This window comes from Agelaius tricolor, unplaced genomic scaffold, assembly GCF_023055355.1.
Source record: "Agelaius tricolor isolate 1412-34295 unplaced genomic scaffold, bAgeTri1.0.p SCAF_14, whole genome shotgun sequence".
Classification (NCBI taxonomy): Eukaryota; Metazoa; Chordata; class Aves; order Passeriformes; family Icteridae; genus Agelaius; species Agelaius tricolor.
Window position 1 is genome coordinate 17,202,503 of NW_027269274.1, and position 21,908 is coordinate 17,224,410.

Here is a 21,908-nt window from a genome sequence, read left to right on the forward strand (position 1 = left end):
TCTTAAAGTATGAGGTACTGAAATTCAAATGGGACTTCGGTGAAAACTTGTTCTAACAAAACAGCATCTTGATCCAGACCTGAGAGTTGGTTAGGAGAGGAGTAGTCCAGATTTTGGGCAAATGTCGAGAGTTTCGTTATTTGCTGGTAGAGGGAAAGGCAATCCCGCGCCTCAGGGCTGATCCCGGAGCTGTGTGCTTGAAACGGAGGGGGATTTTAGTCTATGCTTGTATTGCGTCCTGAGACAAGAGAGGGAAAGGGAACGAGGCAGCGCTGTCTGCCCGTGGTACCGCGGGCGGCGGAGCTGAGGGAGGGACGGGCGGAGCCGCCGCTGGCCCGGGCTGGCGATGAGGGCAGCGCCGAGCGGAGCCGGGAGCGCGGCCGCGCGTCGCACCCGTTAATTCCGTTGGGCTGAATGAGCGCCGGGCCGGGCGGAGCGCCGGGGCCGCGTCCGGCCGGTGCCCCCGAGCGCTGCCCGGCAGGGCGGGCTGTCCGTGTGTCGGGCTGTCCGTGCGTCCGCGCCGGTCCCGCCCCCCCGCGGCCGGCACAACAAACCCGCCCCGTCCCGCCCGCGCCGTGCGGCTGTTGCGCGGAGCCGCCCCCGGCCGCGGGGGCCGGGCCGGGCGGCGCTGGCAGCGGGGCCGGGGCGGACATGAGGACCGAGATCTCCACGGCGGCCGCGTTCGTCACCCGCCTCCTGCGGGCCGCCGGCGGGGTCGGCGAGGAGCAGCTGCGGTGCTTCCGCGAGTGCCTGCAGGAGGCGATGCGCGGTGAGTGCCGGGGGGGCGTCCCCGCTTTCCGTGCCCTCTTTCCGTGCCCTCTTTCCATCCCTCCCCTGCGTCCCGCGGGGTCCGGCGGAGCGCAGCCCCGAGCAGAAGCTCCTCTTTGTTCCCTCCCGCAGAGCACTACAGGCACCACTGGTTCCCCCTGGTGCCCTCCAAGGGCTCCGGCTACCGCTGCATCAGGATCAACCATAAGATGGACCCCTTGATAGGAAAGGCGGCGGGGATGATCGGACTGAGCCACGAGAGGCTCTTCCAGCTCTTACCCAGTGAATTAACGCTGTGGGTCGACCCCTTCGAAGTGTCCTATCGCATAGGTGAGGACGGGTCTATCTGTGTGCTGTACGAAAGCCCCCAGCCTGGGGGGAAGGCGGCCAAACAGCTGGAGAGCAGGACCAGCTGCAAGGAGGAGTGGAGGATTGGCAGATCCAGCCCTTCCAAGAGTTACAACATGATGACGGTTTCTAGTTAAAAACAACTCTTCCCTGTACGATGTTGTATGTATCCCAACCTCATGGTAAAGTTAGATGTAACTGAGCTTTTTTTGGTTTTAATTTTTTTTTCACCCTACAGTCATTAAAGTCGTGGTAGTACTGCCAAGTTCTTTGTGGCCAAGGGCTAAATGTATAAAGCAGTTCTTTACACTGCATGTTCCTTTCTGGGCTGTGTCCTGTAAATGCACTGTACAGTTGGTGGATTGTTTTACACATTTATATTTTCGAAAAAGTTCTGCATATTTGTAATAAAAAGCAATATTGTAGCACTCTTTATGATGGGTTTTAGTCAAAATTAGTACTTGCTAAAAAACAATCTCTAATTTGCAGAGCAGTAACGCAAAGGGGGGTGGGAAACAGATCTAACAAATTGCATGTAAATCTTTCCAGTGATTTGTCTGCACAGACTTCTCTCAGGGTCATTCAAGTTTGACTGTGAGGCACAAATCACAGATATAACTCTTTATTTTTCCCTTTTCAAAGCATGCTTTTATTTGACGGCTGGGTTCCATCACACCCCAATATTTTAGCAAAAAGAAATGGGGAATGAATTAGTTGTCTGGTTATTTCTAGTTATGGGAGTAGAAAAATAAAGACTTGCTTAAAATGCTTCTGACTTGTTTTGGTGGTGTGCTTTTGTTTGGGGTTTTGTTTGTTTTGTTTTGTTTTTTCCCAGGCTCTTAACATTGCTCTTAAAGTTTATTCTGTCTATTTCTAATAATTGCAGAAAGCTTTGTAGTTAAAGAGGTGTAGCAGTGAACATCCAGCTTTATTTCAGATCACAACAAAACACTCAGTTTTAGGAAAGCCTGCTGGCTGCCTGTCTTCAGCTGAATAATCTGGGGAGAGCTGGGTGGGGTTTTTGGTACTGAATGGAAGCAAAAGTACTCTTCTAATATTTGATATATTGCAGGAAAAAAAAAGCTTGAGTTTATAAGGAAATGGAGTTTGGGTTTAAAACTGCAACTTGCACCATGTAGAAAGCTGGAGTGAAAATTATCATCAATGCTGTAACTGCCTTGGCTTTTCTGGAAGGTAAATCCTGCTGTTTCTGGCTTTGAGTTCCTTATTTTTGTCAGGGTCTCTCATATCAGTTGGGCACAAGTTTTAGTGAAGATATCAAACACAGTAGGTTTGATGTAATAACAAAACTTTGTGTTGCTGGTTTATGTGACTACTCTTAGTGTTGATATCCCAGTAAAGGATCTGATTTACAGATATTGTGATTCCTATTCTAAGAAGCAGTGGTTTCTAATTCAGCCATAGAAGGCTGCCTGGCATTGCTGATTTCTGGAGCCTGGTGTTGGAGCACAGTTAACACTTGATGAAAGGGAGCTTTGTCTGGTGTGAGTATGTCAGCAAAAAACCCTCCTTGGGCTATGTCAATACCATGGTAGGACACAGAGTGAGAGAAGGGGCAAGTCTGGGCAAACTGGAAAGGGCAGAACTCCAGTTCACAAAGAGGTTTTTTCTTTGTTTGCCTTAGAAAAAGCTGTGGCTTGCTTCTTGCTGTTTCCTTATTATCTTGGAGGCAGGCTTGTCTAGTGGTATTTGTTTAATCTGGGGGAAATGTAGAGTGCCATTTTCTTAGTAATTAAAACTCTGTAAAAATTGACTGTGTGTTTCTAGTCTATCACTCCAATAAATAAGTTTCTGGGTTACTTTAACAAATGGGTGTTAGAGGTCTGGTGGCAAATTGCCTTTTTATGAGATAAGATTGGAAATCGGTTTTCATGACGTTGTTTTATTCTCTTGAGGCAGTAACACTTTCCTTTTCCTCTCTGATGAATATTCAGTGTGGGTAATCCTATTTCATTGGGACCTCTAAGGGATGTATTTGACACATTTGTCAGTAATTGAACAGAATAACTTCAAATCTGCTAAGGGTGAGGTGCCTTCTTTGATTAAATTTCATTTGAAGGGTAATTGGCCTTGCTGCACATTATGTTAACAGCCCACTGGAAAAGATAGGTGTGAAGTCTTTATCTTAACAGGAGGTTTTCCATAGCAGGAGACACTTGAAGTGGAATTGGAGATGACTTGGGAGTCAGGATATGATTTCCAGCTGCTTTGAGGTGAAGGAGGGTACAGCAGGTTCTTCAGTGTCTGTCCATGTGTGAGCAGAGAAGAGCCTGGGCTAACCCAGCCATGATGGATTCTGCTGCTTTTATTGATCCCTCCCTAAGCCCTGGGATGTTTCAGATGTGATATAATTCCACATCTCCAGTATCCAATGCTCTCTGTAGGTTTGATGTCTATCAATGAATGGGCACTTTAATGCAAGTTAGGTTTCATGTATTTCAGCTACTGGCATAGAGTTGAAGTGACTCTGCAGACAAACAGGTGGGGGACTGCAGACAAACAGGAGGAGCTGAACAAAACCCACTGAAGCAAAGCAAACACTTGAGCTGCAAGTGAACACCCTGTGATATCTGTGCCATCTAGAGCTGCATTCCATTGCTTTAAAAAACGTCACAGATGTACTGACAGCACAAAAGCTGTTCTGAGGGGAATAGACTGCTTGGTAGTAAACCAGGGAGGCAGTTATTTGGAGGAGGAAAGAAAACCAACTTTGTGTTTTCCCTGAAAGGTGCTAAGTTTTGTGTTCTGCTGTTGCAACAAAAAAGGCAAAATCTTAACATCTTTAAAATGACATACTTGTCACACAAGGCTGACCACAAATCATTGGTCATGGCTTGGGACAGACTGGTTTGGATTCTGCAGGTGGGATTAGTGCATACTTGAAGCAGTAAAAATACACGGAGAAGAAGCAGTACATGCTTCTTTGGGTGAGGAGGGGTTAACCAAAGCTGAAATGGGGGGGGGGGGGGAATAGTGCATTTGCCTGTTTCTCCAAAATACTCCAAATTAATTAACATAACATTTGTCTGAGAGGTAAAAGAGGTAAAATCCACCTGAGACAGAAGGTCCTGCTAGTTTATACAGCCTGACCACTCTGTACTGCAGTTATGGTGGATCACCCCCTGACTGGGCCTAAGAGCACAGGGGTGAATGGTTTTGCTGTGAGAACTTCAGGAGATAAGGGGATTGTCTGTACTTGTTTCAGGTTCTGTTACCTTTAGAGCTAGGTGAATTAAAATATGAAATTTTGGATATTTAGGTTTATTTTCTAACCACTGGTCCTCATTTCCTTATTCTCATGATGAAAGGCTTTTTCAGTGTGTAGCACTTTATATTGCCATCAAATTAAGCCTGTTTTTCATATTTAAAGGATTTAAAAGATCAAGCTTTTAAAGTTTGAGCACAAATGATTTTCTTTTAACTGGGATTTACATACATGCTTTTTGCCAACACTTGTTCCATTTTTAATGTGTGCCTGAGAATGTGTTCCCAGGGAATGAGTGCAGTGAACCAACTGATCCAGATCACTCCATTCCCACCACAATTTGCTGCTCACCAGCACTGACAGTGCTGAGCTTCACTTCACTGAGAACAGTGCACAAGTCCTGACAGAATTGCTAAAATCATGCTCAGATTAACTCATTTTTAATTCCTGTAATGTGTTCCTCACTGTTATTTTGTCTAGAATGCCACATGTTTTAGGTGAAGTAAAAAACCTAAATAATGAGTTTGTGATTTCTCACTCAAAGAACAAATCCCAGGTTTGTTTAATAGTTTATTGTCTAGCTGGGTTGATTTGCATTAATGAAATTGTTCTCCTTTGAATTATACACTTATGATGAAGTGAATTAATACCTGATAAATTAACCTCCTTTTTACATTTAATCTTGTCTCTTGCAATTATTAGTTGTTAATTTTTTTACATTGGGACACTTAGTCTAGAGCAATTTTCTATCTGTTCCCACATACACTGGAAATAGACATTGGGGTCCCACTGATATCCTAAGGCAGTTCTCTTGGGCATTTTCTAGACTTTGTAGTTATGTTTTTCTTTATGAAACCCTAGCATTTATTATTTTATCTGGTCTAGTCATAAGTACATTTCCATTATTTCATTATCCTCGAGCAGTACAAAGTTATCCACATTACCAAATACAGGTAGGCAGTGTTTGCTGATCACTTTGGTAATTTTACCACCTTCCTCTTTTCAGAACTAGAATTCATTTAAGTGCTGATGTGTCTTAAAAGGTCTTTACCTTTGTGTAACTGGTTTTCTTAGCTATTTGAACCGTGGATATTCCTCTCCTCTTTTTAGCTTCCTTCAGATTTTTTTTCAACTTCACAATAATTTGTGTATGTTGGTTTTTTCTGTTTCACCTTGGTTTTCTTTAATTCTGACTGAGCATTTGGATTTAATTTAACTTGTGCCTCCCATTGTCTCAGTGTAGCAGCCCTCAGGTTTCACTTTGGCTGTGTGTGATTCTCCAGGCTGATCCACGTTGCCATGGCAGAGTGGGAACTTTTGTATTCTTGGGTAATAGAGGTGTGCTGATTTCTGACTTATAAAGTTGATACTTATAAATTATTTTTCTCATGGTTCCAGAGTCACTCTTAGTAATATCTAACCTATAGGAGTAATAGACTTACTTATTTTCATGGTTTTCTTGCTGGGGAGTGAATTTATTCCAGTAATAAAAAGTGATATTTTGCCTTCTGTTAGAAGGCTATGTAAAATTTTCATTGAGAAGTAAACTGCTGATTTTAGTTTGTAATTTGGGTAACTTTGGTGGGCAATGTATTTTGAAATGAAATTGCATGGAAGGATCTTTCATCTGTTTGGGAGATTCAGTTGCCCCTGGTTTGCAATCAGCAGGACAATCAACATCTAGAAAGTGTGGGGAGGCAATGAGAGGGCAAATTAAATTGTGAATTTGTGACCACCTTGGTATGATCACTGCTTTAAACTACTGGGCTCTGGATTATTGATGGTAATATTTCCATAGCCTCGTTAGCTGTTATGTGGGATGAGTTATTGTTCACAGTGGTTCTTAAAAATCCAAAGAAATAAAAGCTGGAAAAGACAATAAATGTCTGTTCAGCTAAACTAAACAGCAAATCAGTCTTAAGTCACTGAAAGACAATGCTGCAAATATCTGTCTTGATAAAATAATTTCAAAACAGAGAAAGAAGAAGAAATATTCAATCATCAAAATGTTTGATAATGTTTCATGCAAACCTCTAGTGCTAAATAAATACCTATCTTAGAGAAATAAGTCTGTAATCCTGGAGATATGCCAGGTATGAAAGTTCATCTCAGAAACAAAACACATTTTTAAAAGAAAAATGCATATAGAAAAGTAAATTCAGTCTTTGTAGATGCTATGATGCAGTTTGTTTCAAGATGAACTTTTTAGAGGGTGAATTCTTATCAACTTTATTTGCAGTTGAGTAGTAGTGAGTACAGTGAATTTGATAAAGCAGTTTTTACTGTGGAGCTGTTGTGCCTGCAGGATGATGTTTGGGGTGAGGCAAACTGGGCCTGAATTGATTGTTTCAATGATCAGTAAGTGACTTTGGCCTCGGGTGACTGATGTTACTTGTGTGGAACTCCCAGGATTTTCTGCTACATGAATGGAGAAATGAACAAACACAAGAAACTGAGGAAAAAGAAAACACTTCATGATCTGTCTGGGCCCTGGCTGCTGCAGCATTCTGGGCAGTCAGGAGAGAATCCTGCACAGAAGCAAGGTTGTTGTATCCTCAAACTACTAAACTTCATTTTACACTGAGTGCCACCAGGGAACTTGCTTTCCTCCACTGGCACTCTGAGGAGGGAAAGGAACTTGCCTGTTATTTATAAACATTTAGAATATTTGCAAATATTTACAATTTTATTTAGAATATTACAAATATTTACAAATACTTACAAATTGCATCACTTACAAGACCTAAACTTTATTTTGCATGCTGGTGATTAAAACACTAATGAGAATTCCTAGTGTTGTGCATTTTTAGATGCAATTCTGCTTTAGTAACTGTACCTATCTATGATAGAAATAGGCAAACACTTTGCACTACTCCCCTACACATTATTTATACAGCATCATTAGCATCAAAACAACCTTCTGTGAATGTTTCTGTTGCAAATGTGCAGCCTGAGGGTTAAATTTGCATAAAGACACATGTAGGAGTGATGGAAAAGAACATAAACTACTACAGTGCTTTGGCTTTTATATATTCTTGGAATGGATTACTACAAAAGCTGACCCCTTAGACTTGTCTTATCTCACTCTGTGAATCTGGATTATCAAGAATAAATGGGAGCAGAATTCTCATAATGCGTATGATGAGATAATGTTTTATTTAGGGCTCAAAATAATGTATTACTCATACAACTCCTCTCTTCTGGGAAGTGTGCTGGGCTTTTTCTGGATATACCAGAGGTCACATCTCTCCTGACTGCATGTTAGGGGATGATGCCAGAGTTTTGGAAATTAATTTTTCCTGTGGATAGGAAAAAGATGCACAAATGTTCTGGGAGAGGGTTGTTGTGTTCTTTTTGCCTCACAGTGTGATAGGCTGACACTGAAACCATTGGATATTTTGATGTGGCTTGTGAGCTAATTTTTGAATTGATGTGTGCATGCTAAGTCACCAGTTAAGAGTAATTAAATATGTACTTGAATTTAGTAGAAGTGCTGAACATTTGATGTGGAATTAGGTATTTTGATGGATGGAGGTTTTGCTGAACAAAATTAATTCAGAGTCATGAACTGTGATATTTATGCAAGACTTGATTTTGTCACTAGTCTTTTCACTGATGTTTAGCTCATGTCTCTGACAGGTCTTTTTCAATGACTCAGTGCTATGTGTTTTAAGTTGTTGTTCTGTAGGAGTCAGTGGAATTCCTCCTGTGTTCAGCATTAAAAGCCTTTTGGCTCAGGGCTGGATGAACACTTGAGGCATTTGCACTGTTTAATGGAGCCCTGTGTTAGATTCATAGAGCTGCTTCCAATTGCTGAAGGATCAAATGAAAATTTAATTGTAGCTGAAACCTGAGCTGTTCTGTGAGTCACCTCAGCAGAAAGGAGAATAATTTATCAGTGTTGTGTCACAACTGTATGTGTGCACCATATGGCTTGATGGTGTATTCAGGGAAGCTGTGTGTGTGACTTCTAAATATTTCTTTTTCTTTAATATTGATTATTTTTCTAAATGATTCTTATTCTAAATTTCTAATTTCTAAAACACTGGACATTGAACATCCCCGAAGGGCTTTATTTTAGCTGTGATCCAGAGGGGGCTGTCTCAGTTTGTGACTAGAAATCAGCAGAAAAGCCCATACCAAGGCTTGTTGTCCTTTCCCCTTCCCTGCTTCTCTTTCAGAATCTGTCTTTCACATAATCTTTTCTCATTAAATTGTTAAACGTTTGTATCAACATAAAATGGAGAGAAATTGATGTTTGTTTATTGGCAGACAGCACAGCTTGACAATGCATTGGGCAGTAACCAGCCCTGGATAAAAAGGGAAGGAGAATGCAGTGCTTCCATGAGAGATTTCTTTCCAGCCTTATCACAGCTCCTGTTCTTGTACCAGACTGGTCAGTGTAACTCTATCTTGCAGTGAGCCTTTGTGCTCTAACTGGCACCAGGATTTTCAATGGCCTGGGAGCTCCTTTTGCAAAGAGAATTCTCTGTCCCACTATCACTTCACAGGAACTGTGGTTGGGAATGCTGAAATGTGCTATCAGCTGTGTTAACTATGTGGGGGCAAACAATTATGCTTCTGAAAAAGCTTACCTGTAACATATTCAGCATATCAGACAGCAGCTTAACTACTACTTACATCCTTTTTTTTCCATATACTTTCTGCTAATCACTTTTAGAACACTTGGGATTTTACAGCAGCTTTTTCCTTTGGTGGTTACTTCAATATTTCTGAAGATTGGATTTTTTGGGGAGTGACAGTGCTGGCTTGTTGTTCTTTTTGTAACTTGTCTCCCAGTGTGGATCACTGCTTGTAAACTAAATATTTCATGTGTGGCTGTGGTGAATTATTTCCACTGCTTCAGGCACGTAATAAGACAAATTAAAGCTGGAGTTCCATTTTCAGCATCTCAGCTTTTTTACCTATTTACAGCTAGTTTTATTCTTGTTTAAAACTGCCAATGAAATAGGAGCCCTAAAATATATTGTTAAACTGTGACACCAGTAAGTATTCTTCATTTATACTGTTGGCTCCTGTTTCATGCCTAATTTGCAATTGCTAACCCTTTTCCCCCCGAGTGCATGCTGATGTCTTTAATTGGCATTTGTTTATTTTTGTTTGAAAATCACTGAGTGTTTTTCCTTCCTTCTGTTCTCCCTGAATTTGTAAGCACTGTTTTCACTATGGGATTCATGTGGATGCAGCCAAACTGTTCTCTAGTTTTTTCCAAATTCTTCTTTCCTGTGTGTGCCCCATCAGTGATGGCTCTCACCTCATTCCACCAACATTTTCCAGTAGCTGCTGAGTGTTTTCCCTGTTTCAGAGGAATGGGACCCTGTCACCCAAGAGACACTGTGAAAGGCAGGTTACCATCTACAGCTGTGCTCCTGTGTTCTGACAGACCTTCCACTGTGCTGCAGAAAAACAGAGGAACAGAAAAGCTTGTATGCCAAACCTGAAGGTACTTGCCCCCTTTAGAAAAGGACAAGGCTGACCTTTTTAATGATTAAGAGTCTTAGATTTTTTTTCCCTACCCTTGTGGTTTATTTATGGACCTGTTATTTGCATCTTTCTTTATACTTTTTGGAAAAGAGACTATTTTTCATTTTTCTATGTCCACTTGGTGCCTTTGTGGCCATCTCCATATAAAACCAAATGAAGCAGTAAGTCAGTGTTCTTTCTATCATGTGTTATATAAACTCCCCTACTCCTAAAAGTAAAAGGGTTCCTGTGCATTTGTTTTAATTGAAATGACTAATCAGTAACACTTCCTTTACTTCAGACATCTTATTTGAAAATTGATTTAGGAAATCACTGGCTGAGTAGTGGTTACTTTTGCTAAAGGTAAATATTTGTTAGAACCAAATATTCTAGTTTGTTTCTGCAAGAGTTAAAAACTAAAATATACATGAAACTAAATGGGTATTTCAAGTTGGCAGTAATGTGAAGGAGTGGGCCTCAAACTTTGATAGCAAGAAATAACAATTCCCTTTATATCCTGCACCATGGTTCAAAAGGACAATATTGTGAAAGTTGGCTACCATTTCACTTTATTCCTAACATGTACATGGGTGTGCCTATTCTGAAGCTCTTGTGAGTATCATCAAGATCTTGTAAAGCTCATCTATGTACAGGGATAACCAAAAACCTCTAAGCTACAACTGTCCTGGTAGAACATAGTACAGCAAGAATGCTCCAGCAGGAAGGAAATTATAGCTCTTATTTATAGAAATAAAATGCAGCATCTCTGGTTATGAAAGAAAGCCTCACTTCCCAAATCTACTGCTGTTAAAGGGAAATTCCTGATAGATCAGTCTTTATGTGTTTTTGTTTGTTTGTTTTTTCCAGTGAGGTCTTTGCTCTGTCCCAGCGTTCCAATGGTCTCTTGTCTCAGTGAAGAGATAATGCATGAGCAGGATTATTTGGCATTCCACCAAAACATGCTGCAAAATACCCCCTGTGGGAGGAACCCGGAGTGGTGAAATGATGCCTGTAGGCACATGAGGGGAGTGAGGGCACAAGATGGGAAATGAAGGGGAAATTCAGGCTTCTCTCAAAATTCAGGAGAGCCCTTGGTAAATGTTCACAGAGTGGAAGAAAATGCATTTGGGGGAAGGCTAAAAGCTTAGAGGAGAAAATCTGTGTCTTTGTCCTTTGCTCTGAATGATCACAGAGTGATCCTTGTACAAGGATCTTCTTATAAATATTTTTTCCACCTCTCAGGGAGGCTGAGTTGTCCAGGAAGGTTAATATATGTACAACTGTACAGAGAACAGCTAAGTTCTGGTTAGGCTCCTTTTTTGAGTAATTGCTGTGAGCAATTCCTAGTGAGCCAGATTTTGGCAGATAACATGGTTATTCTGAAGTGGCATTTTGTCCCTTTGAGTCTATGTGAATCTCATCTCCTCTATAGCCTCTTTATGCAATTTTGGTTTAGTGCTGTGTCCTTGATAAAGAATAGTTGTGGTATGATTTTCATATAGTGGTAAGTTATGTTCTAGGACTAAACTCTGAAATGCAATTTGCTTTAAAAAAAAAACCAAAAACAACAGTTCAGGCTTAGGACCTTTGATATTCTGCACCTTTCTCATATTATTTGCTTTTGTCTTCCTTTCTTCTACTTTTTGACTGCAGCTTTACACTGTAATCCTCACCTCCTATTTTAAGTTTTTCCTTTTATTATTTTCCATTGACTTTGAACCTCTTCTGGTGCATTGAGACTAAAAAGACAGCAAAAAAATACATCCTTAAGCTCAGGGTGACCTGCTATTCCACACTAATTTCTTCATTATTGTTTCAATGTTAAAGCTTTTTATTAAAAAGTTCAATAAGATAAATTGGCATATTTTTCAATAATTTCATTTAAGAAGGCTTTTTAAAATTTTTAAACAAACAACAAAATGTCCATCAAACACTTCTGTTTGAAACAAATAGTGCCATGGAATAGCTGATTTAGGAACACTGTGCAGCTTCAGTAAAATGACAAGAAACTTAAATAATGGGAAGATTTTGAGCAATCTCTTTAGATGTGTCTGTCTCTATTAACAACCAGGAGCCAGAAAGGAGATTCAGAGCTGCTCCTTTCACTGAATTACCTGTGAATTCCACTCATATGAGGAGTGTGTGCAAATGGCTTTGCTACTGAAAAACAAACAAACAACCCCAAGTTTCAATCCTGTAGATTTTATTCTGTGAGATTTGGGAGATGTACATGGAGAGGAAAAATTAAGTAATGCACCTGACAGTGTCTCCTTAAACCAGCAGATGAGGCTGTTTCCTATTTTATCTATTTTGCAACACTGTAAACTCCTGGAAACCTGTAACTGCAATTAAATGCCTGTCTCCAGGGTTGATTTGGTAAATGGAAATGCCTCCCCCTGCCTTTCTTTTTTTCAGTATAACACAGTATGAACACAGTTCAGAGGCAGCTATCCAGTGGATCATCAAGGTATATCTTTTTAATCTATAAATTCCTCCCAGATGGACTGGTACCTTTCAATGTGCCAAGCTTTGGGTGAGATGTAGAATTTGATCCAGAATTTATGCTCACTCAATCATCTTAAATTTAATTCCTTGCTAAAAAGCTGGACCTGAGAGATCTGTGTGTGTGCATATATAAATATTCCCACTGACATGAAACAAAAGGATAAATATGAGTAATGGTTACACAAGTGAGATGCCATCATAAAGTTTTTAATTGCAAAGGTTATTGCTCTTGTTATTGGCAGACATCAGTCAGAGAGCTCTCATAATCACCTGTTAAGTATGCACTTCATTCCACCTTAATCAAGAGAGTTGTGGATTGTCACCTTTGAAATAGCTGTTTTAAATCAATAAAGTTTAGTGGAATGTGTTATCGCTGATCCTCTGATGGCGCAGTTCCCTTCAATTCTCTTTTATAACCTGGGTAGATGGAGCAGTGAGGCCATGGGAGAACTCAAATTCATGTGTTCTTCTGGGGGAGAAAGATAAAAAACAATGCAAACCCCCCTGTCAGTAACAGCTCCTGTGCTGCTGAATGAGCCATAATTCTCTCTCCCAAAATATTTCCTCCCTGTTGTGTTCTCTGCTGCTTTCTCAGAGCACACCCAGCGCTATCTGTTCCTTCTGTGCTCTCTCCTTTCCTCGGAAGGGCCCCGTGTTTGCCCTGCCCGGAGGCTCAGCAGCTGCTCAAAGTGCAGTTTCACAATCACTCTGTGCTCGGAGCGGCAGCTGCCGGCAGAACGGCAAAGCCTGCGCTCCTCTTCCTCCTCCAGGGAGGGCTGGGGCACTCGTGTGGCTGTGCCCTGTCACGCTGCTGTGCTGAGTCAAATAAACAACTTTCTGGGAAAAATCCCACCAGGGAAACTCAGCCATTCATTCGATGAATAATCAAATGAGGTGACTCATGAGGGTGACTCTGAGGTGACTCATGGGTGTCCGTGTGACTGAGGGTGATGTGAGAGAGGCATGGGAATACATGGCCGGATGGGAATGGAGAAGAAGATCACCCTTTTGAGAGTCCTTAATGGTTATTTGGTGTCTCTGCTTGGGAACTGCATTACATCTGGGTTCATGTCATGGGCATGACAGATAATGTCAGGCTTAGAATTTGAGGTGACTCTTGGTGTTTATCACTTCTGCTTATTGGGATCAATCATGGCAAATCCAGTGAATTGGTTCTTCAAGGGAGCTGGTCGGGGGAACATTGAATTTTATGATGCCATTTGCATAATGAGATCACTCCAAAGTTATTAACACTACAGTGCTAATAAAAATAATAAAAACAATCTACAGTGCATATGGATTGAAGGATCTCTATCTTTGAAAGTATTCGATAGCTGTGCCAAAGAACATAAATCTGAATTTCTCAGTAAGTACAAAAGAAACTGATGCCCAGTGTGTCTGTACCATTCTGTATCTTGCTGTTTGGTGTTTTCCATCTATGGTAGATTGGTGTTTCTGGGTATAAACTGAAATGTTAACATGTGACCAGTTTACACATAAATTAGTAATTTATCTTCAGGAGACCTTGTACTCAGTGAACTGAAAGTTCTGATGGGGAAGGTTTCAAGGTTTCCTACAGAACTGTTGCCAAATGATGGCGATTTAGCTGAAAACCAGGTTAATCCACACATTCTCTTCCCTGTTCAAAGAGAAGGTCTTTTGACACAGGTAAAAAAAAAAGTTGAATGCTGTCCTTAAACCATTAACAGGTCCAAGGGCTGGGCACAAGGCTGGGGAATATTTGTGATAGGACACAATAAATGTTTTCACAGGAGCAGTTGGGAGAGATGTTTGATGGTGAGCAAACAGTGCAACATTAACAGCAAGTACCTGCACCGAGGAGTGTTGGCCTGGCCTGAAAGCACCACAAGTCCTGTGGCTACCTGAGTTCTGCCCAGGCTACAGAACTGATCTGCATTCACCTCTTTATGGAAAGAGTATTTTGATGTTTAGTTGCTGGTATGTCCTTAAATATGTCCTTTTAGGCAAGACCTAAAAGCTCTTTATCCCTTCATCTTTCCTTCCTTGCCTGCAGATTAGAGGCTGTAAAAACAAACTTTAAGGAGGTGCTTAGATGGGGTTGGTCTTGTCCCTTTCTGCCTTAATACCCTGTCAAAGCTACTAGAATTTCACCATAGTTTTTTTGCTTTAATGACCTCCTACAGTTTATAATGTTTTCTCTTGCCAATCAAAAAAAAAATCAGAACACCTTTTTTCATTTGTTTGTGTTTTGGGTCATGTCCCACTGGTAAGTAGTTGATTTTCTTTTCAATAAATGTACAGGCCTCCTGTGTACAGGAAATGTTTTTTAATTGTCTTGTCTACGTGTAAAAAATATTGTCTGTCCTGGAAATCCTTTGAAGTTATACAGTACAGAGTTCTTCTTTATGCTGTGTCTATAACTTTATAATTCTCTCAGACTGTATGCAGCAATAAAGCTCTTGATAGTTATAATGTCTGTTTATCCATATCTGTGGTAAGTTTGTGCAAGCTCTTATCTGCTAACAACATAGATGTGGGTTTATCTTTATTCAGATAAAGTCACCTTTCCTGTTACTTACAGCCTTATTCCTGAAGCCATGACTTCCTTTATTTCTCCAATATTTTACTGTGGTTCAAAGCACTACATATGCTTTCTAAAAAAAGCCACCAAATGACACACTGCAGTCCCATTGTAATCTGTTTTTCTTTGTAGGGTCAGTGATTCTTAGTCAGTGTGAGATGGTGAAATAACAGTTGGAGCATGAAATTTCCTGCACTTCTAGTATGTGTGTGAAATTATGTAGAAAAACCAGGGATTCGAGAAATAACAGTGGCATGGTGCAGCCTGATATGAGAAAAATGGCAAAGCTTGAACATTTGAATGATGTGAGTTACATAAGTATATTTTATTTCTGCTGGTCTGAGTAAAATATAAGTAGGAAACTCAATCCTATTTCAGCAGAATTCTATCTTTTGAAACTGAAAATGGTGCAGTAATTTAAAACAAATAGTAATGGTACTTTGTAGTGCAATTTCACTATTGCATTATCAAGTCCATTTAATATTTTTGGACTCATTGCCTTGAATTTGTGATTTTTAAACCTGATTTCTCCAGGCAGATGTTTCTAGGTCACAGGACAGGATATATTGTGTCATGATTATTCTTTTCATAAAGAACAAAATATCCTTTCTTTTATACAGAAGTCTCTTTCATTTTAGGAACCAGGAGAATTAAGATGCACCTATTATAGCAAAAATCCTTCTCATGAGCTTACAAGACCTTTGTATTATTGACATCCAATTTTATCATGAGTCTCAGGTAATGCTATTTTTTTCCCCTCAGATGTGGATTTAATGAACTTTTTATAGCAAAGAATGTTAACATTAAATACTTGCCTGATACTTTTTTTGCTCCTCAAAGTGAACATGTGAACTGTTGACTGTTCAGTTTCATTCTCATTCCCTGGTGAATTTACAAATGGCAAAAGATGGCAAATGAGAGTCCAGTGTTGATGGCTTCCCAATACCAAAGTATCCCAAGAAACAGGGATTGTGCCATAAAGCACAATGCAGTTACAGCTCTCTGAGGAAAAGAGATTTCAGGCTCTTCTGACTCCTTCAAACAGCAAAAAAGAGCTGCTGAGGGGATGAAGTGGGGGCTGGAGAACTGAAGGTACTCTTACATTATGCATTCCTGCTGCAGTTTTAAACTCCTTTATTTACATACTGAAATACCACAGGGTACCTGGCCATCTGCTGAGATCCCTGGGTGGGTGTTGCAGGTCACTGAGCTCTGTGCAGACCTCAAGGTACATAATTAAAACCCATCCAGGTGTGTCTACACCAGCTGTAGTTGCACCACCTGACAGGGGAATTCCAGTTAAGTAATACCTGAATGGCATTAATGGCACCAAAGCTTCTGATAGTTCAGTCCAAGCACGTTGTAGATAATACCTGGAATGAGTAATAAGACCTGATAATGCAGGGAGAAATAACATGTGTTAAATAGGCTTTTTTCCCTCCAGGTTTAATTTCACCTGTGTGTTTTCAGAGCACTGCCTCAAATTGCCCAAGTGCCAGTTCTGCACCCTGGAACGCTGGAGGAAGAGGAGGGGAGGGAAGTGCCTTGCTGGAGAGAGGGAGTGTGTTCAAACTTGGTGTCCTCAGTGTTGTTTACCTGTGCACTCAAACCTGCACTTAGTTTTTAACTCTGTAGGTGTGCACTTTTCAGAACTATGAAAGAATGTGCTGTGCTAGAGTTCCTTTTAAAATTGAGACAAATTAGTTTTGCCATTGCAAGACAACACATTGGTATTATTTCCCTATGCATTTCTTGGTGTAAGACTAATAAGTGTTCAAATACTATTTCCCTGAAGTACAGTTATTTTTTAATGATAGTATGATAAATACCACAGTCTTACAGTCCTGAGTGAAACTTCTTAATAACACTCTTAAAAGACAGAATAGTATGGTTAATTCTGTATTTTAGATATGTATTTCTAGTAACACAGCATAGAGAAACTTTGCAAACACAGATGACAGAAGCCTACTTTAAAGAAATCACTGTCATTATTTTCATCTTTATCAAATGGTCAAAGGAGCAAGATTCATTTTTCATGTAGGCATGTATAGTATACTAAAAAAGGAAAAATGATTGTTAGTATTTTAGCACATATTTTGTTTAACTCCTGTTTTTTAAGTTTAGTGAAATTATTGGATGATATGTTTAATTACACCACACACATTTAAAAAAAAGATCAGTGACTCATTGCAGATTTATGCAAGTTTTATTTTCAGCGTTCTAAGTGCATCTTCTCTCTGCATAAAAAAGGTACTGTTTACTTCACTTTGACTTTGTTTTGAAAAGCTACAATAGAGAGTCAAGTTTGGGTACTATCCAAATTATACAAATGTTCATTATACAGAGGAAAGCTTCTGAGTGTTAATTACCTCTTTTTGTGCCAGCCTGGCCCCTGTCATGAAGAGCCTTGTGAGGACACAGGAAAGAAAAGGGGGAATTTCAGAGAGCCCTTAGAGATTGTTTTAAAATGGTCATTGAAGGGTAAGTTTCACTGCTTGTGGTCGAAACTCATAGTCATAAAAATTACTGGATTAAGGGTTCTAGAGTTTAATCCTGTGTTTGTGATAGGAGGTTTGGATCTTTAGATTGTTTTCTATTTATTGTAAATCATGTATGTGTATATTCATACTTGGGAAAACAGCTTAGTGTTTAATTTTAAAAGAATGTTACACAGATGTTCATCTTTCTGCTTCTAACATTGGTATTGGCATGACTTGGTATATTGGAGCACAAGGCTAATTACACAGACACTTGTCTGCAAGAGAAAACATCTGTAGAACTCAAACCAGCGTAACTGGAAACTGGAACTGAACAGACATTGCAAGGACTGCCCGGGGGGATGATGGAGTCACTGGAGGTGTTTAAGGAAAGACTGCATGTGGCACTTAGTGCCGGGTTTAAAGGTGGTGACTGGTTCTAAGTTGGACTTGATGGTCTTGGAGATGTTTTCCAGCCTAATTGATTCTGTGGAACGCAATCCCAAAGGGGTCAAATCCTGCCCTATGGTGGGTGCTGGACCATGCACAGAGCCTCTGCCCGAGCTCATGCTCCACACAGTGAGCACGTTGTGTGTGCACCCCACACCGCAGAACACTCAGAGCTGGAGGGACCCATCGGGATCAGAGTCCAGCTCCTGGACAGCCCCAGATCCCACCCTGTCCCTGAGAGCAGTGTCCAAACCCTGCCTGAGCTCTGTCAGCTCGGGGCTGTCACTGAGGGGAGCCTGTTCAGTGCCCGACCCCGCTCTGGGTGGGTTCCTGACAAAGATGAGGTCTCTCCCCAGTCTCCTTCTCTCCGGGCTGAACAAACCAAGTGCCCTCTGCTGTTCCTCACAAGCCTTTCCCTCCCGGTCTTTCTGCATCCCTCAGATGCTCTCCAACAGCTTAGTCCCTTTTTTTACGGTGTGGTGCCCAAAACTACACACAGGACTGAAGGTGAGAGCACTGCAGAGCAGTGCGGGGCCATCCCCTCCTTTGACCGGCCGTTCCCGGAGGTAGAAGATCCTTTTCCGCCGCCGGCTCTGCCCGGGCGGCGCCTGAGGGCTCCCGCTGCCCCGGCCGCGCTGCCCGGCCCCGCCATGGCGGCTCCGGCGGCGCTGCCCGGCTCCAAGATGGCGGCCGCGGCGGGCGGGACTTCCCGCGGCCGAGGGCGGGTGGCGCAGCCGCGATGGTGGCGGCGTGAGGCGGCGGGGCCGGCGGCTGCTCCTGCCCTCCGCGCGGCCCGGGCCGGGCATGGAAGTGGAGAAGATGGATGAGAATGAATGGAAGTACCACGGGGAAGGCAACCAGAGCCTCGTCGTCTCACACTGCCAGGTACGGGGGAGCCCCAAGGCGGGCCCGCGTGAGGGGGGCGGCCCGGCGGGAGCGGCCGCTCGGCCCCGGCGCCCGCCCTCGCTGCTTTCTTTCCCGGAGGAGTTTTCTGTCCCGGGGAGATCGGGCCTGTCCCGTGGGGAGGATGAGCCGGCGTTTCCCTGGGTCCTCCGTCACGGCCAGCAAGGATGGGAGGGAGAGCGGCTGATGGCCGGGGAGCTGCCGCCTGGAGATGGGAGCTGGGGGGAAAAGTGCTAAAAATTCGCCTTTTCCATCATCATTCCCGGGTGTGGGAGATGTGACAGGAGAAAGCGAGCTGCTGAAGGCGTGTTTTTCCCTTTGTCACCGACTCTGGCTCGGTGAGGAGTTTGAGCTCTCGCTGCAGTGCTGGGCCGGGCTCCTGATTCTAATTGAGGTTTTTGGCTTTGCCACGGAGCTGCTGTGGTGTCACCCCGCCGGTCACTTCATCCCCATTCTCCGTGTACCTGTTGGGCTGGTTTTCTGTTATGTTGATTTTTTCCCCCTTTTTGTTTGTCTGGGGGTTTTTTGGGTGGGAGGGGGGGCACAGGGGATGGAGGTGTATTTTATTAAAAAATACCAGTAAAACACATTCACCACTTGAAGGAGTAATGATTAAACAAAGCTGAAACCAATCAAGTAGTCAGTTTATGCTGACAGTGTATTCATGCCCCCCATTAAATCTGCATTATTTACTTAATAGAATGGAATACATGCCCCTTAAAGGAGTTTATTCCTTTTCTAAAAAGTGCCTGTGGCTGTGTTTGTGCTTTAAAGATGTATTTGTATTTTAGTTTAAAAGCTGGTATGGATTTGCCACAGAATGTTCTTGATGATTCATGGATCAAAACTCAGCAAAACCAGAATGTTGAAATGTAGGCTTTTTGTAGAAAAAGATCTATAATAAATCTTGAATCTTGAGAATAATTTTTAAAAATTATGTCTAAATGAAAAGACTGGATTATTTTAATGTCTGTTTTCTGTGTTATCAGTATGAATTAGATGTAAAATATTAACAATTACCTGAGAAAGTGCTAGAAATCTTGTGGTGCTCTCCAAACTTTAGGAGGGGCAGTTCTGTGCTCTGGCTTTTTTCCCCTCTTTTTCTTTATATCAAATATTATTTAAAAGCAATTTTTGGTGGAAGAAGAACATGTATGGTTTTGTTTCCTGTCACATTGAGCTTTGAAAAAGGCAGTGTAGAAACTTCTCAGTCACTGGATGACGGGAATCAGGATAAATAATGGATTATTAGTGATGTAATTGTGATTATCTTTAAAGATGTGGAAAGTGGGGAAGTCAGCCAGTGATTCATAATAGCTGCTGAGCGTGCCAGTTCTCTTTTTAACAAGATGCTAAAACTTTTTAAAGTTAGAGTGAAAGTGAAATAGATACAATTTTTCCTTTATAGGCAACTTTGAAACAGCAAAGGTTATATTTTGGATCTTTGTGTCTACTGATGACAAAGTGTGGTAAACCTGAAGCCTATAAATACTATTTAGATGTTAATTGTAACTTTGTGTCTCTTAGGAACAGGATATGCTTGCACCATTAATCATCGTTCTTGTGATCTGGTGTTAAGTTATTCTCAGGTTTGTGTGGACGGATCAGCAGCACAGCTAAGACATTTTGACTGTTCTCACTTCATTCTGTAGCTTCCCAGTTCGTGTTTTTTGTGTGTCAGTGCAGGAGGAAGGGATACGGATTTGGTGGTGGTGGGAGAGACATGAATGGATGCTCAGATACAAGTGAGAGGCCAGATTGGAACCGTGCATGTGCTTGTGGTTTCCATGTTCTGATGTGCAGTGGTGTTTGAAATGTGGAGAGAAAGCTGCTCCCTACCTCTCAATGTCTAAGCCTCTCTTCCTTGCTTTTGGAAAATTTGAGAAGTTTTGTTTTTTAAACTTCAACAAAAAAGGGGATCCTGTCCTTTTGGAGGAGAGGGCATGAGCTGCTTTGCCTGTCCCGAAACGAGGTGTGGGGTGTTGTGTTTGAGCTCCTGCTCCCTGCCCCACACCTTGGAGCTGATAACAGCCCTGTGCAAGGTGCTGGCTGCAGTGCAGGGTGTGTGGGCTGGGGGGACAGCCTGGCTGGACACTCCTGCTCCAGCCTGTGAGGCTGTGCTGGCCTGGGATGGACAGACAGGGCTGTGAGGCCCATGTCACCACAGGCTGCTCTCCTGTGTTTAAGGCTCTGCTTAATTCCTGGGGTTGCTCCATTCCCTGTAAGTTGCCCTTTAAGACATGAATGTAATGCATTGTTAATCCAGTAGAGTACCAAATTAAAAAGTTGGTCATGGAAAAGTCACATGCCCAGCAAACAGCTCTGCTGGCAGGGAGCTGATAAGGCCTGGACGCAGGCGACACGCAGCCGCTTTTCCAGCTTTGTCTGGCACTGGCCTGTGCTGGCATCCTATGGAACGTGCTCTGTTGTTTCCATGAAAGCGCTGTCACTGCTCCCTGTGCTTTTTCCTCTTGCTGGTTATTAATCCTGCAGGGTGTAACAGTGACAGGAGGCTCACTCTGCTGAAATCACTGCAAGTGCCTCTCTGTTCCTTATCCCTCCAGTGCAGGATAAGGATCCTGAGACACGGCATGGGCTGTTCAACACATCTCTTCTTCCAGGGGTAGTTTTGTAGAGTTACTTTAATTAGTTTGGTGCATTTAGTCAGTGATCCGGTGAGTAAAGATGGAATGCCTGCCGAGCATTTCCAGTTCCCATTGTTATCACTGGAGCTCTGGGCTTGCTTGCTTGATGAGCACTCCAACTTCTGCTTTCATGAGTTTTTAAAGTTTCAGTTCTGGAGAAACTAAAGTTCCAGAAGGTGTACAGAACTATGGGACAAATTTCTCTGGTAGTCAAGTTTTTCCTTTTGGTTTTTATTGAAGCTATGAATGAATTAATTCAAATTGAAACTGAGTTGTGGTCAAAAGGCCTTTGTGTATTCTTGCAGTCTGCTGAAGTGCTAGAATGATCAGACAAGTTTCCCACCTTATGATTCTAGTGTGAAATACAGCTGGTAACTGTGAGGTGTTGATGAGACATCTGTGCTGCAGGACAGATACAGATATGGCTCCACAAACCCTCAACCAAGCACCATCACAGCCATCCAGGTGGTTTAGAAAGGAGCTTTCTTTTTCACAGAGTTTTTTAGTGGAGAGTCGCTCCTTCTGCTTCAAATTTGGCT

At 42.1% G+C, this 21,908-nt stretch overlaps 2 protein-coding genes across 2 annotated transcripts in view; both read left to right on the plus strand.

Moving 5' to 3' along the window:
- Positions 1 to 304: 304 nt before the first annotated feature.
- Positions 305 to 1,891, plus strand: LOC139596033 (protein BTG1-like). Its single transcript, XM_071440002.1, has 2 exons — positions 305 to 769; positions 901 to 1,891. The coding sequence occupies exons 1-2, from the start codon at positions 415 to 417 to the stop codon at positions 1,251 to 1,253; spliced, it is 708 nt and encodes a 235-aa protein (XP_071296103.1). The 5' UTR covers positions 305 to 414; the 3' UTR covers positions 1,254 to 1,891.
- Positions 1,892 to 18,530: 16,639 nt separating this feature from the next.
- The window catches only part of IPPK (inositol-pentakisphosphate 2-kinase), a 30,112-nt gene continuing 26,734 nt past the window's right edge, over positions 18,531 to 21,908 (plus strand). The window contains exon 1 of the mRNA XM_071440007.1: positions 18,531 to 18,706. Within this exon, the coding sequence (XP_071296108.1) occupies positions 18,626 to 18,706 (81 nt within the window). The 5' untranslated portion in view covers positions 18,531 to 18,625. The remainder of the gene's footprint in view (positions 18,707 to 21,908) is intronic.